Source organism: Narcine bancroftii, chromosome 4 (genome assembly GCF_036971445.1).
Source record: "Narcine bancroftii isolate sNarBan1 chromosome 4, sNarBan1.hap1, whole genome shotgun sequence".
Lineage (NCBI taxonomy): Eukaryota > Metazoa > Chordata > Chondrichthyes > Torpediniformes > Narcinidae > Narcine > Narcine bancroftii.
In genome coordinates, this window is record NC_091472.1 from 251,458,091 (window position 1) to 251,474,100 (window position 16,010).

At 39.1% G+C, this 16,010-nt stretch overlaps 1 protein-coding gene across 4 annotated transcripts in view; it reads right to left on the reverse strand.

Annotated features, from left to right (window-relative positions):
* LOC138761854 (collagen alpha-1(III) chain-like) overlaps positions 1-16,010 on the reverse strand; it is a 163,743-nt gene that overhangs the window by 98,576 nt on the left and 49,157 nt on the right. For all 4 annotated transcript variants that reach the window (XM_069934732.1, XM_069934730.1, XM_069934733.1 and 1 more), the window contains 7 exons: positions 15,452-15,505; positions 14,392-14,445; positions 9,982-10,035; positions 5,514-5,567; positions 5,300-5,353; positions 5,108-5,152; positions 191-244 (listed from right to left, as the gene is read on the reverse strand). In XM_069934732.1, coding sequence (XP_069790833.1) covers positions 191-244; positions 5,108-5,152; positions 5,300-5,353; positions 5,514-5,567; positions 9,982-10,035; positions 14,392-14,445; positions 15,452-15,505 — 369 coding nt within the window. The remainder of the gene's footprint in view (positions 1-190; positions 245-5,107; positions 5,153-5,299; positions 5,354-5,513; positions 5,568-9,981; positions 10,036-14,391; positions 14,446-15,451; positions 15,506-16,010) is intronic.

Below are 16,010 nucleotides of genomic sequence, written 5' to 3' on the forward strand. Positions count from 1 at the left end.
GTAGACTTGCAGGCCTTCGAGCTTTGTTTATTATTGCTATAATTATTTAGTCTTTTACCATTAAAATGGATGATGTGATTATTTTCATTTTATAAAGAAAACCAATGTGGCCTGGGAGAAAAACTACCAACACATGATACTTGATATTCTTTAGAGAAGAAAAATGAGTATGTGATAAAACAGCACTTACAGGTGGTCCAGGAGACCCATTGTTTCCTTTTCTTCCAGGTAAACCAGGCTGACCCTTATATGCATGATGAACAGAAACACTCATTTAACAATATAAACTTAATTTCATATGCTATTTTTCATAGAAAACTATCTTAGGTTGATAAATACAGTCATTTTCTCATCATTGTGTATGAAATGGAAGGATAAGCCTGATAGAGTTGGCAAAAAAAAACAATTGCTGCTTGTATCCTGTTTCCCAGAGTAATCACAAGGGTTGATTCCCTGTCTTGGCACTTGCATTGTTGCTCCTCAGGGACCTGAGAGGCCTTGACAGGATGAATATGGAGCGGATGCTTTCTCCTGTGAGAGAATTCTAGAAGCAAGGGTCACTACTTAAAAATAGAAAGATAGCCATTTAAGACAGAAACAAGGCAAAACATTTTCTCTGCGGTTTAAGAACTTTTGGAAATATATTCTTCAAAACAGCAATGAAAGCAATCTTTAAATATTTTCAAGATTAAAAAATAGATTACTGTTAAACAAAGGGTATAAGCTTATTGGGGATAAGTGTAAATGCTTTGCTAAGGTTATAAATCAGAATGTAGAGTCACAGAACCATAAGTTCAACAGTGTAGAAACAGGCTCTTTTGTTTATCTTGTTGTGCCAACCAAAATTTCTATCCAAGCTTGTCCCATTTGCCTACATTTGGTTGATGTCCCTCAAAAGCATATATCCCTATCCACATACCTGTCCAAATGTCTTTTAAATGTAATTATATTTAGTAAACAGGAAAGTCTGTACACTTGGAGTGTAATGCAGATCACAAAACTGAGAAACTCAGCAGCTAATGTAGCTCTATAAGAAGTAAAGGGTAACCAACATTTTGAGCCTGAGCTCTTCATCAATGTATGAGCAAAAAGCTGGTAGATATCTGTATAAAAAGGTGGGGAGGGGGAGAGTGAGGATTGCAGAGGAGGGAAGAAGGAGCAGGGGAATAAGTATAGACTAACAGGTAAGACATCATAAGTGGATATAGGTGGGAGAATAGAAGAGAAAAAAGCTGAGAATTGATGGGGAGGAAATAGCTCTCTGAATAGAGAGAAGGAGACAGGGTGGGGGAATGAGAGACTCAGGAGAGAGGTTTAACAGAAACTGGAGGTTGATATTAATGCCACCTGGTTGGAGATAGCTCAGATGGAATATTAGTTGTTATGCAACTATACCTTCCTCTGCCATTTCCACTGGTTGCCACCACATTCTGTGTGGAAAAACTTGCCTCTCAGGTCCTTTTTAAATCTACCACACCCCTTACCTTAAACCTATGCCCTCAAGTTTTCATCTCTTCTTTTTTTTTAATCATTTTTTATTTTTCACACTGGGAACCATATTAACCAAAATATATTCAAACATTTCTCATTAAAGATACAAAGTGCCATTTTCTCCCTTTTTTCCCCCTTTACCTCCCTCCCCTCTTCCCCCGCCTTCAAAACCAATAAATATTCAACATATACAATACAATAAAACTATAAAACAATGTCTTCACACAAAGGAAAATAAACAAGAAAAATGTGCCATCTATTTTTACACACTGAATCAAGTCATTTTGTCTTCTTATCATTTTAGGTGATGGAGGTCCGAGGCAAGCTCTTTCTGTTATGTTCCAAGCATGGTTCCCAAATTTGCTCAAACAATGTGACTTTAATGTTTTAATTATATGTTATTTTTTCCTATGGAATCATTTTATTCATTTCCATGTACCATTGCTATATTCTCAGGCTCTCTTCCATTTTCCAAGTTGACATTATACATTTTTTTTGCTACTGCTAAGGCTATCATAATGAATCTTTTTTTGTGCTTTATCCAGCTTGAGGCCTAATTCTAAACTTCTTATGTTACTTAAAAGAAAGATCTCTGTATGTTATTTTTTGTGATTTTATTTAATATCTGATTTAGTTCTTCCCAAAATGTATTCACTTTCGTACATGCCCAAATTGCATGTATTGTTGCTCCCATTTCCTTCTTACAACGAAAGCATCTATCTGATAATGTTGAATCCTATTCTTTTAATTTTTGAGGAGTGATATATACCCTGTGTAACCAATTATACTGTATCATGCGTAACTTTGTGTTTATTGTATTTTAAATAGCTCCAGAACATAACTTTTCCCATGCTTAATTTTTTATCTTTATGTTTAAATCTTTTTCTCACTTTTGTTTAGTTTTATAGCTTATTTCATCATTTTCCTTATCTTGCATCTTAATGTACATGTTCGTTATAAACCTTTTAATTATCATTGTATCTGTAATCACATATTCAAAGCTGCTTCCTTCTGGTAATCTCAATCTGTTTCCCAATTTATCCTTTAAATAAGCTTTCAGTTGATGATATGCAAACACTGTATCATGAGTTATTCCATATTTGTACTTCAACTGTTCAAATGTTAATAAATTATTTCCTAAAAAAACAATTTTCTATTCTTTTGATTCCTTTTCTCTCCCATTCTCTAAAGGAAAGGTTATCTATTGTAAAAGGGATTCGTGGATTTTGCGTCAATAATAATTTTGGTATTTTGTAATTCGTTTTTTTTTTCCTTTCTAAGTGGATCTTCTTCCATATATTAAGAAAATGATGCAATACTGGTGAGCTTTTATATTGCACCAACTTTTCATCCTACTTATAAAGTATATGTTCCGCATCTCTTCTATTCTGAGGGAAAGAATATTCATCTTTATCTATACCCTAATTTTGTATACCCCATAAGGTACCCTTCTCTCTTCTGTGCTCCATGAAAAGAATCCAAGCCTAACCAGACTATCTTATAACTGACAGTCTCCAGTCCTAGACAGCCACAATCTCATTGAATGGTGGAGCAGGTTCCAAAGGCCAATTCTTCCACCTAATTCATATGCTTGCATGTAAAATTATTTGGGAAATTTTCTCAATGTAGTTTTGGGTTTCCTTTAAACCATTTATTGAATGGAAAAACACATATGCAAGTAGTTTTCTATTTTGACTTCTTCTGAGCTTTCTACTTACAGATCTTTCCAGAAAGTGAGTCTAGTTTCAGTGTATTGACTTTAATCAGACATTGGATTCAATATCGCTCTATCCAATTGTGAAAACTGGGAAATGGGATTCTTTCTTCAATAATCCCATTATTAAACAATTTTTAGATCTTTTGCTGGCCAACATTGCATTATTGACCATGTATCCAGACAGTGACATGGAATTACATGCCCAATTCTTTTCTTCATCAATTCCTCAAAATCAAAAATCTTTGCACACAATGGCAACCCATTGGGATTTAGGACAACTTCCTTCCAGTCCAGTTCAATAAATTGATGAAGCCAATCAGAATACCTTGAATCTTGCTTGAATGGTCAGGTGGATACACCCACTGCTTATGCTTGATTTATGTGTGCTCCTAAGCAAGGGACTTAAGATTATAATGCCATCCCAAATACTCATATTCCATTTAGACTGATTATAGGTCAGGGAATCTCATACGTAGGTGGATGTCTTATTTTTGCAGGGAGTCTTTGATAGCATCCTTGAAATGTTTCCCTACGTGCTGGAATAAAAAGCTTTTTTTGGAACTCTGCTTTTGACCATGCAAAATCATAAGGCATGCTGATTTGAGCTAATTGAGTTAGTAATTAGGGCCTCACTGCTAACATCCAATGAAGTAATTATCCACAATCAGTAACTGAAATGTATTATTAACATGTCAAATGTTGCAATGTAAAAAGAATTTTGTTGCTTCCTCTCTTAAAATTCTTTGCTTTCTGACTTTATATGAATACTGTTGATTAATTCAGCTGAATTTAGTACTCATCTTGTTTATGTCCTGTCAATTTTTTCAACAGTGTCTCCCAAACCTAAAGTCTCTACCCACTTGAATCAAATAAATGAAAAAGCTCTCCACTGTAGTACATTACCCTGGCTTGCAAATACATTGCATTCATCTATCAGTTTGTGGGCCTGAATCCTGAAATTCCTCACATAACAGCGCTCTGTGGAAGCATCTTTAGCAGAAGGATGGCTGCAGTTCAAATGGGGGTTGGCTGCCACCTCGATAGCAATTAGGATAGAGCAATAAATTTGGCCTTGATAATCACTCTCATATCCCATAAATGAATGACAAAAGTAAGGTGGACAGTGTTAAAAGGTATTTACTTTGACTCTCCAATTTTATCTATGAGCGTCAGTAGTTGCGCCACTGAATTTTGTTGTGATAAAGAACCAGTGAGGGGGTTCTGTGGCTGAAAGACCCACGCATGCGGCGAGCTGCTGGTGACTTGAGGCGAGGAACACACGGAGGCTGTGGGCTGCTGGAGACTGCTGTTGGGAGACTAATGCTGGGCTGCAGATTGCTGGAGACAGGCTCAAAACTGGCTGAAGGGGTACCAGGTATCATATCCGGGATGTGAGGGAGCACAGTAGGGTTCTTGACCATGTTGGAGGTTCCGATCTGGAGCTTAGGTTGAAAACGGTTTGGAGTGGCTGTGGTGGTTACAGAAGCATTGGAAGTGAATCTACGGACACTCAGTGACTCTGTGGGGAGCTCTCTTTGCTTCTCTTTTTCTGATTGTAAGTGGCGCTTCAGGCAATTTCTGCCGATGGCTAATCAATCTGCCTTACAGCAGGCAAAAGCAATTTCATGTAATATGAAACTGTTTTATTACAATGACAATAAATTGTATCTTGAATATTGAAACGTCAATCTTAAAGTGGATTTGAAGGTGCAGGGAGATGCATGCTTGCCCCTTGTGCAGACCTACTCCTCTGTGAGGCCTGAAGCATGGTCAACCTGCTCTGTCATAACAGAAGAAAACTGCAATTGGACCAACGGTTTGGAAAGATGGATATTAAGGATCACACAGATCAACATTCTCTCTGTCCACAATGTCTACTTTGTAAGATTTTTTTTTTACCATATATCCAGGTGAGCCATTGTTTCCAGGAGGGCCAGGTTCACCCTGTTTCAGAATCAAATGAAAATTATTATAATGCAAAATAATAACAGCCAGAAATCGTATTTAGTTTTATTTATTTTTCTTAAAAAAAGTGTTAAACCTCTATTGGGATTTTATTTTCTAAAATCAAAAATAAATTGGGACATTTACCTTTGTGCCTTGAGGTCCAACTTCACCTTTACTTCCATCAAGTCCATTGAACCCCTTTCAAAGGCACAGATGGTTAGAAAAACTCACACATTGCCATTGTGTTCAGATCAGTACATGCTCTTAAATTGAATGATTGCTGATAGTTAAGTTAACATTATTCTCCAGTTACAAATTATGCAATTAAAGTACAAAGAAGCTAAGCGTGAAAACTTACTCTATGTCCTTTCAGTCCAGGTCGGCCAGGTAATCCAGCAATACCGGGAGGACCCTTTCAGACAGAAATGGCATTCAGATTTTAAATATACTTTTATCAAGAATGCAGAGTGAGTCCTAGATTCAGAGTTCTCCTACTACAGGTACAAGAGTTGCCATTCCACAGGAGGACAGGTATTGCAAAAACAACAAATGCAAACATACTGTGTGTGTAAGTATGTATGTGCGTGTGTATACAATATAAATAAATAAATAGTTTTTTTATATTTATATATAAAATAACAGGTACCAATGAACAAGATGAGATAAACCAAGGAAGCTAAGAGACTGATAGTGTTCAAGATAGCACTATTTCTTGGAGGGGTAAGTAAGCTTCACACTAGACCCATCTCTATAAAACGTAAAACATGAAAATCTGCAGTCAATGTGGTTGAAGTTAAAATATAATGCTGGAGAAACTTAATGGGTTAAACAGTGTGTTTTATATACCAAAGATAAAAAATACATACATGACATTTCAGGCTTCAGCCCTTCATCAAAGTATGGAAAAATGTTGGCAGACATCCGAATAAAAAGCTAAGTGGGAAGGCGTGTGGGGAGGAGCATCGTTAAAAGGAAGGAGGTAATAGATGGAGAAAGGCAGGAGGGCACAGCAGCAAGTGGGGGGGGGGGGGGGAGGGATAGCTAGGTGAATAGAGAAGGAAAGGGTAGAGAGCTGAGGGAAAGAAGGCAGAAGGGAGGGGGGAAGGAGAGCAGGTTAGTCAATGTTAATGCCATCCGGCTGGAGAGTGGTCAGTTATGTCCTTCTCTTTCCAATTTTTGGGAAAGGATATTTCAAACTTTGTCTTTAGTTCTTAATGTTATTTTGACTGCTAATGTAGTTCTTATTATTAATTTATTGCTCTCTTTGGAATAAATGGACCATCTGGTTTAATTCTGACTGCTTCACAATCACATGTAGTTGCTCTTGCCTCTCTCATCGCAAGAATGAGGTGAAAAGATGCCCTCCCTCCCACTCATAATCAATGGTTGTCCAATATGATGGCATGTCTGACTTTGGAAAAAATTAGATGTTCAACTACTGAAATGAATCTTAACTTTGTTTTTTTATGGGATCCTTTTCTTAATTATTTTCAAAATTTGTATGATTATCTCATTTTTGGTTTTTGAACCCAATGTTGACCTTCCTTTTTTATTATTAGCAGTGGACTGTTTGTGTTAGTCAGTAGCCTCTAAAAGAAGGGGATTTAATTAGATATTTAGTATAGTGTTTTTTATTAAAATCTTTCATTTTATTGTAACATAGGTTTCAGTACTGTTTGTATTGCTGTACAAGATTTGTTAATATTTTAATTTATTGTTATGTACCTATGGAGCATTTACTTGATAGAACCAATAAAAACATTGAAAAAGGAGAGTACCCAGACAGAAAATCAGGTGTTGTTCCTCCAACTTAGAGGGGTATTGGTGGAATAGTACTAATGCCAGGGACAGACATGTGACTATGGGAGTGGGCACAGAACTGAAATGGTTGGCCACTGGGAGGTCCCTCCAGGGTGGTGCTGTTATGGTCTAGTGCACTGATCTCTATCTTGCTGAGGCCAGACTACAGCTCTCAAACACCTCTTCCAATGTACCCCATCCACAGAACCCCACCACAGCTTATCAAGCCACTGTCTCCAACACCATCTCCAACCTCATCACCTCTGGTTACTGCCCTCTCAATGCCTTCAACCTCATTGTCTCCCACCCCCCCCTGCCCATTTCTACCTTTTACCCAAGAAAAAAACAAATCAAACCATTTTTCCTCTTGCTATTGCCCTACAGAACTATTTTCATCTATCGTGACACTACTTTTCTCCCTTGGTCCAATCCCTCCCCACCTACATCCACAATACCTCACATGCCATCCATCTCTTCAATGACTTCAGATTACCTGAATTTAACCATCTCATTTTTCAACGGATGTCCAATCACTTTATATCTCTACCACCATACAGAAGGTCTTAAAGCACTCCACTTCTTTCTGGACCAGAGACCTGACCAATCACCCTCTATCACCAACCTCCTTTGCCTGGCAGAACTTGTCCTCAGTCTTAACAACTTCTCCTTTGACTTATCTCACCTCTTCCAAATCAAAGGAGTAGCCATGGGTACCCGCATTGGTCCCAGCTACTTCTGCTTATTTGTGGGGTTTTAGGAGCAAACCATGCTGCAAGCCTACACAGGCAAGGCCTCTCAACTCTTCCTTTGTTTTATTGACAACTACATCGGGGCTGCCTCATGAACCTGCAATGAGCTTGTCAACTTCATTCATTTCACTGCCAACTTTCACCCTGATATCAAACTCACCTGGTTTATCTCCGATAACACTCTCCCCTTCCTGAATATCTCTGTCTCCATCTTGGGAGACATGATTTCTACCGACATTCATTACAAATCCACCAACTCCCTCAACTACACTTCCTCACACTCTGTCCCCTGCAAGGATTCTATTCCCTTCGCACAATTTATCCGTCTCCACCGCATCGGTTCCCAAGATGAGGTCTTTCTGTCCAGATCATCTGAAATGTCTGCCTTTTTCCACAAATGTGGCTTCCCTCTACCACCATCAATGCAGCCCTCACTCGCGCATCCACTCATCTTCCCCCAGACACAAACAACACAGAATTTTCCTTGTCTTTACTTACCACCCCACCAGCCTCCTCATACAACATATTATCTTCCAAAATTTCCAGCACTTACTATAGGATCCCACTATCAACACATCTTCCCCTCTCGGCCTTTGTACTATTCCCTCCATGTCTCCCTTGTGCACTTATCCCTCGCTACCAATTACCTCCCCCCCCCCAACACCAGCAATTTCCCCTGTGGATGCAAGAGGGCCACACTTGTGCCCCCACCTCCTCCCTCACCACAGTCCAGGGCCCCAAACAGGCCTTTCAAGTAAAGCAATACTTCACTTGTTTATCTGCAAGACTGATTTACTGCATCTGATGTTCCCTTTGTGGCCTTCTCTACATTGGAGAGACAGGGTACAGTCTGGGAGATCGCTTCACTGAGGACCTTCGCTCTATCCATATCAGTGACAGAGAGCTCCCAGAGGCCAACCATTTCAGTTTTGTGTCCCACTCCCATGCTCACATGTCTATCCATTGTCTCAAATACTATCCCACCAAGACCACCCATAAATTAGATTTAGATTTAGACAAATACAGCTTGGTAACTGGCCATTTTGGCCCTCAAGTTCATGCCACCCAATTAACCTACATCCCCGGTACATTTTGAATGGTAGGAGGAAACTGGAACCCTGTGGAAATCCCATGCAGACACAGGGAGAACATTCAATCTCCTTACAGACAGCGCAGGATTTGAGCCATGGTCCTGATTGCTGTCGCTGTAAAGACATTGGTCCAACTGCTATGCCAACTGCGCCATCCCAATTGGAGGAACAACATCTGATTTTCCATCTGAGCACTCACCAGCCGGATGGCATTAATACTGACTTCTCTGGTTTCTGCTAACCTGCTCTCCTTTCTCCCTCCCTTCCCTTCCCCCTGTCTTCTTACCCTCAGCTCTCTACCCCTTCCCTCTCTATTCACCTAGCCATCCCTCCTCTCCCTGTTTCCTGCTGTGCCCACCCTTTCTTCTCCACCTATTACCTCTTGCCTTTGTGATCATACTCTTCCCCCAATGCCTCCCCTTATATTTGAACACCTGCCAACATTTTTCCACACCTTGAAGGACTTAAGCCTGAAAGTTTATGTATTTCTATCTGACCTGCTATAAGGACACTGACCTGCGGAGTTTCTCCAGCATTGTGTTTTTGCAGCACTATTTAAAGGCCTCACAGGAACATTGGCTTGACATGATTGTCAGTATTTTAAACCAGTACCTTTGTAAATAGTCTGAACTCTCCTTGGCTTGGAGAAAATACCGTATGCCTTTTGCACTATGACATCATGCCTCCAAAGTTTAAAATATAAAGAAAGATTATATAAAATAGAGTTATAACCCCTCAAATTCAGAAGGAATTATCTGATTTGCCTACAATATTGAGTAAACGATCACAAGATTCAACTAATCTAGAACCTAAAATATTGATAGTTGTTTTTTTCTGAACCAGACACAGGTGAACTTAAAAATTGATGTAACTATTGCATATTCATTAAGCATAAGGAAGAACCCAAAACTGAGGAGATGATAGAATTAAGAATAGCTTAATAAATAGATTGTAGCAAAGTCCTTAAACCCTGTCATAGCTGGATAAAAATGGTTGTAAACATAGCTTTTAAATATTTTGATGTAGTCTCTTAGAATATCTGCCACATTCTTTATCAAAAGCAATGAATATATTCTTTAGTGCTGTCAATATGTTGTAAATAATTGTACTATTTATCACAAAACAACAGAAATTGCCTGTTCACTTGCAGAGACAATAATTAACAATCCATTCAATCTTTACTTACCGGCCGACCTTGTACTCCTGGAGTACCAGGTTTTCCTGACGTGCCAGGTAGACCCTAATTTAAAACATCAGAAAATTAGCTATTATTGCTGAAAATGCAAATTCGAGATGGCAACTTTAAAATCTGCTGTGGAATTGTAATACTGCTGACACAGCATTGTATAGGCAATGTGAACGTCAATGCATTTAAGAGAGCACAGGCTGCCAACTTGCCATGGGACCATTTTATTGTATTAGTGAAATGCAACTTCACTCATTATTTGAAACACAGACAAAATATCGAGAGGTATGAAGTGGACAGAACCAGGATGATGCTTTTGAAAGATCAGTCAACTATGTCAACAGAGATTTAAGAAACTTAAATGGATAATGCAAAATCTCTGGAGCATTAAGTTTCTGACACATCAAGAGGCAAAAAATATTTACAATGACATCATAATCCAAAGTAAGATTGTACAAAATCTTTATTTGTTGGGTCAATTGTTAGATCAATACTTTTTGCACATCTGAAATGTGCTCCAATAACAGTCAGATATGAGTAACCCATAGTCATGAAGGTACACTTGAAATTTTCTGCTGCCTGCTCAATTATTGTAATTGCAGCAATTAGTTCATATGACTGTATCCTCATATCAAAGCACAATTTTAACCTGCATCCTACCAATCCCAATCCCGCTTCAATCTCTCTTCTCTTTTTCACATGCTGCAGAGCTAATTCACTGGTGTGGCATATTTTCACTTCACAACTCCAACTAAAGTAAACTCTGTCTCTCGTAGCAACCTCTTTCTCACTTTCTTATCAATAATCTCAAACACAATTTGTTTATGGATCATTGAATCTTGCAGCAGTCCTAAATCACTTGTTCTTGTTTTTAATTTCAAGTCCGTTTATTAAAAAAAAGTATCAAGGCTCTATTCCTGCAGCTGCATGCATGAGTGCAACACATACCTCTCAAATGATTTTTTTTTGTGAATAGTATTCATCAAATATCTTGATAACCTTGTCGAACTTTTCCTGGTCAGTTGCCTTGGCAAAAACAAAATGCTTGAGTCCTGCCATGGTATGTAGCAGTGCAATCATCCATGCATCAAATTTGCTATCCAGTCCAATGACTTGCAGGTACAGCATAAATTGTTTGAACAACCTCCATTCATGGTCGACATTTCCAATCCAATTTACAGTGTCAGGAGCCCCAAACAGGCCTTTCAAGTAAAGCAATACTTCACTTGTTTATCTGCAGGACTGATTTACTGCATCTGATGTTCCCTTTGTGGCCTTCTCTACATTGGGGAGACTGGGTACAGTCTGGGAGATTGCTTCACTGAGGACCTTCGCTCTATCCATGCCAGTGACAGAGACCTCCCAGTGGCCAACCATTTCAGTTCTGTGTCCCACTCGCATACTCACATGACTATCCACGGTCTCAAATACTATCCCACCAAGCCCACCCATAAATTAGATTTAAATTTAGACAAATACAGATTGTAAGATAACTCTGCATGTTTTCTGCTGCTATGGACTGATTCTCACTCTGCACACTCCTGATATTTCTTCCACTCCGGTGCACACTGCACATTCCTGGTACAATGCGATGTTTCTTTTATTGTAATAAAAAAAACCTTGGGTTCTTTTAAAACAACTATAATTTATTAGCTTTAGAATTCATGACCTTATGGAAGTATCTATTTTGAATCTACCCTAGCTGCAGCAATGTGTTTTACTCATCCTTTATCCAATGCTTCTAGATAGTGTATTGTCAAATCTAATTGAACAATGAGGGATATGAACGCTTTTGCATTACCAAACTAAGTCGTCATGGGACTTTTGCAAAATGACGCAAATGCAATCAATTCATTATGAGATAAATTCCCTATCTTGGATCCAAGTTTCTTAGACCACGTGGCCTAAAAGGCAAGAAGAGCCTTGTCTGAAATGCAAAGCATATGCAGTAAATACACTGAGACAGAGGTGCACCAAAGAAGAGGTACAAGGACTGCTTAAAGAAATCTCTTGGTGCCTGCCACACTGACCACTGCCTGCGGGCTGATATCGCCTCCAACCGTGCATCTTGGCGCCTCACAGTTCGGCGGGTAGCAACCTCCTTTGAAGAAGACCGCAGAGCCCACTTCATTGACAAAAGACAAAGGAGGAAAATCCCAACACCCAACCCCAACCCACCAATTTTCCCTTACAACCGCTGCAACCGTGCTTGCCTGTCCCCTCATCGGACTTATCAGTCACCAACGAGCCTGCAGCAGACATGGACATATCCCTCCATAAATCTTTGTCCGCGAAGCCAAGCCAAAGAGAGAAAGAAAGAAGAAGAGAAAGGAGGAACAAGTAGCTTAGATGAAAGAACATAAAAATCGAACCAGGAAAACAGAAAGGAAGACGAAAGAGCAGTAAGAAATGAAAGGCAAGCAATTATTGGAGATGACAAGTGAAAGTTAACCATGTAGAGCAAGAGAGGTATAGAAATATTTTCAAAATAGATGGTCCCAGAGGCCTCTGAAGCTTTCCTCAGAATTTAATGTTGGCAGATACGTTAATGCACAATTAAAATGCACTTCAATTTAGAACAGTATTTCTTCAATAAGGAAAAAAACTAATCAATTAATTATATGTCATAAGCTAAAATTTAATGCCATTGGTAGTCATGAGGCAACTTAGCAGAACAAGCATGACTTATATCTGACTGTTATTGGAGCACATTCCACATTTCATTGAAAGATACAAGATCTGGCTGAATCACAGACAATTTGCTCCACCAAATCTGAGTGGTAATACCAATGGAGAAGTCAACAAAATTCATCTCTGTATAAATATTTATTCACCTGTTCCTCAGCTGCAATTTGAATGAAGAAAATTGTGAAACTACTGCCAACTGTTGCATTGTTGTATTCCTGCAGACTTTTTTTGATAAACACTGCAAACTTTGTACAGCAATGATGGAAGGAAGGAATATTCAGTGTGGCTGAATGATCAGTTAAATGATCAGTTCTGTTGTCGACAACGTCAAACTTTCGACAGTTGTCAGAACATTCAGGTATTCAATTCCACCACATTCCTGACTTTCACAGTGTAGATAATGGAAAAGAATTAGAGAATGAAACACGAAAGTCTGCAGACACTGAGATTGTAGTAAAAAAACACATTGAAATGCAGGAGGAACTCAGCCAGTCTTTTCAGCATCTACAAAAAGCAAAGATACATTGTTGATGCTTTGGGCCTGAGGCCTTCTTCAAGGAATAAGCAGAATGACCAAGAAGCAGGAAAGCTCAGGATTCAGACAATGCTGGCTGCTGTGGAATCCAGACTAAATGAAGGTGTTAATTGGATACGATAAGTGGAGTGGTAAGAATTTATCATGTGTGTGCGAAAGGAGACTGAGAGACAGAGCTGAGGAAAGGTGATGGGGTGAAGAAGTGAGGGGGGGAATGTTTTAATGAAAACCAGAGGTCGACATTAATGCCATCCAATGGGAGCGTGTCCAGTCGGAGGATGAGGTGTTGTTCCTCCAATTTGTGAGTGGCCTTTGTCTGACAGTGCATGAGACTATGGGCAGACACATCAGCAAGGGAATGGGATGGGGAATTGAAATGGGTGGCAACTTGGAGATCCACGCTATTGCAGCCAACAGAGCCGAGGTGATCAACAAAGCGATCTCTCTGTCTGCATGCAGTCTCTCCGATGTAGAGGAGACCACAATGGGAGCACCAGATGCAGTAGATGACCCCTGGAGATTTACAAGTGAAATGTTGCTTCACTTGAAAGGACTCTTTGGGATCTGGAGAGTCAGGAATTAAATCATTTGCAAGAGGATACTGTGGTTTTGTTTAAAACATTTTAAAAATGCAAGTAATAGTGGACAACGTGCAGGTACTCCCCAACTTTTTACCTATGAGACTTACATACGACTGAATTTTTTTTTAATAGATAAGTTAAAATATAAAATTTATGTGGTTTATGTTGTATTTAACAAACTATAATGGGGCATGAGAGAGCCAAAATGTGCTTACTTACCATGTTAGTCAGCGTGCCAGGGTGTGTGGGCTGGGCCCAGCCATCTTGATTCCTGTGAGCATGCGCAAGCCTTCGATATGTGCCCTGGGTTCACTTATTGGAGTTCATTTGGCACATATACAAGAGTTAAGGGCATGAATTCAATATTGTTAGGGTGCTTAACTCTCGTTGATGCACCAACAAAACTCTAATAGGCGAACCCACCACGCTTGAGTCTACCAAAGACTCACATATGTGCACAGGAACCAAGACAGCCGTACCTAGCCTACAGATCCAAGGATGCCAACTAGCAAGGTAAGTATGCAATTCTGACGTATGTCCATTCCAATTTACGATCAGTCATCCAGAATGGAACACGGATGTAGGTCAGGGTGTATCTGTACTTACATCATTCCCTGGTGGTCCAGGTTGTCCTACTGGCCCTGGTTGGCCTGGTGGACCCTACAAAAGAAACAATATAATTTGTGTATTGATCCTGCTGGAAAGACTATCTTGGAAATCTATACTTTCAAAGATACAGCACACCACAAAATATTTGCAAAGAAAGATGGAGATGGTTCCATGATGAATTTGGAAGCTTAGAACAGTGGAAATTGCTTATTTAATTTACATTTTAATATATGCTCAAAAGTATAAGGAATGTAAAAGTTGCCTAAAAATTACTGCTTCACAATCAACCACACTACTAATTTTGGTATAATTGACAAATATTATGTGCAGATAAAATTACAATAAATCCAGTTCATTAATAAATAGTGCAAGAAGCAGGATACTTGCTGTTTAGTTTTTTCCACAATCTATTGTACAAAACAGGATGGTAGAGTGGAAGGTAAATGGAACTATGTTCTTACTTTCCCCATGATGTGCTATCAATAACTCCAAAGACTAGAAGTTACCTGACTGATAGGCTTTTATTACCATAAACCGAAGGCAATCTCATGTTGCTGACCCGAGACCAAAGCTTGTTCTGGGGAGGGGTTATGACATTGCCGTCTTTATTAGGGGAATCAAGGGGGAGGCCAAGAGGCATGCCAGCCATGCATATACAAACAGTATTAACAGTGGTTCCACCACACCCCAGGAAATGGTAGGAGTTGAAATGGTCAGAGTCACCATGTGGACTGATTGCAAGTACCTCCCAATTTAGTCACCTAGTCTGTGTTAATTTTCAGTGAGACCACTTCCTCGCTGCATCTTAATTTCATTTGTTTCTTTCTCGTGTTACACATGGACTTTCACCTTCTTGATCAATCTGCTATGTGGAACCTGGCCATTTTGCTAAGTGCCACATAGACTACATCAAATGAACTATCTTCTTAGATCCTCCTTGTTACCTCCTTAGCCTATCACAATCTTTCCTTAACAAGTTCAGGCTGAATTGGCTGTTTATTTCTAAATACTCATTTACCCTAGGAGCCCCACTGAAGGTATTTGTTAAGATACTCACCCTAGAGCCAAGAGGTCCAGTCTCACCTGTTGCCCCTCTGAAACCTTGAGGACCCTAAGGGCAATCAAAATATACATGCACATCCTAAATATTAAATATAATTATTTATCTAAATAAAAATGATTTAGCTAAAAGTTAGTAATTCTTTTCTTGAACCAAGAGCTCATATAAGTAAACAACAAATTGATATATATTTTGATGAGTTTGACAGTAAAAACATCAAGGTTATGTTAATACATGAAAAATACTGCTTCATCCAAAGATGATATTGCAAGCTTTATCTATTAAAAAAAAATTGTAAATGTGCCTTTCAACCTATGGATGATTGAAAACACCTCTGCCAGTCATTCTGTTGTAAGCAACTGTTAATGTTCCTTTCATGGAAAGTTCATGTCTGAATTTCATGCTTGAGCATTGGGATGCAGAAGCTGGAGGAAAGTTGGATGTTAGATACCTTAAATAAAGTACTGATTCAAGAGGCCAGATGCTGTTTTCTCAGTAGTACTCTTGTCTCTGATTAGAAGGTTGTGACATCACAGTACTACTCTGAAGACTTGAT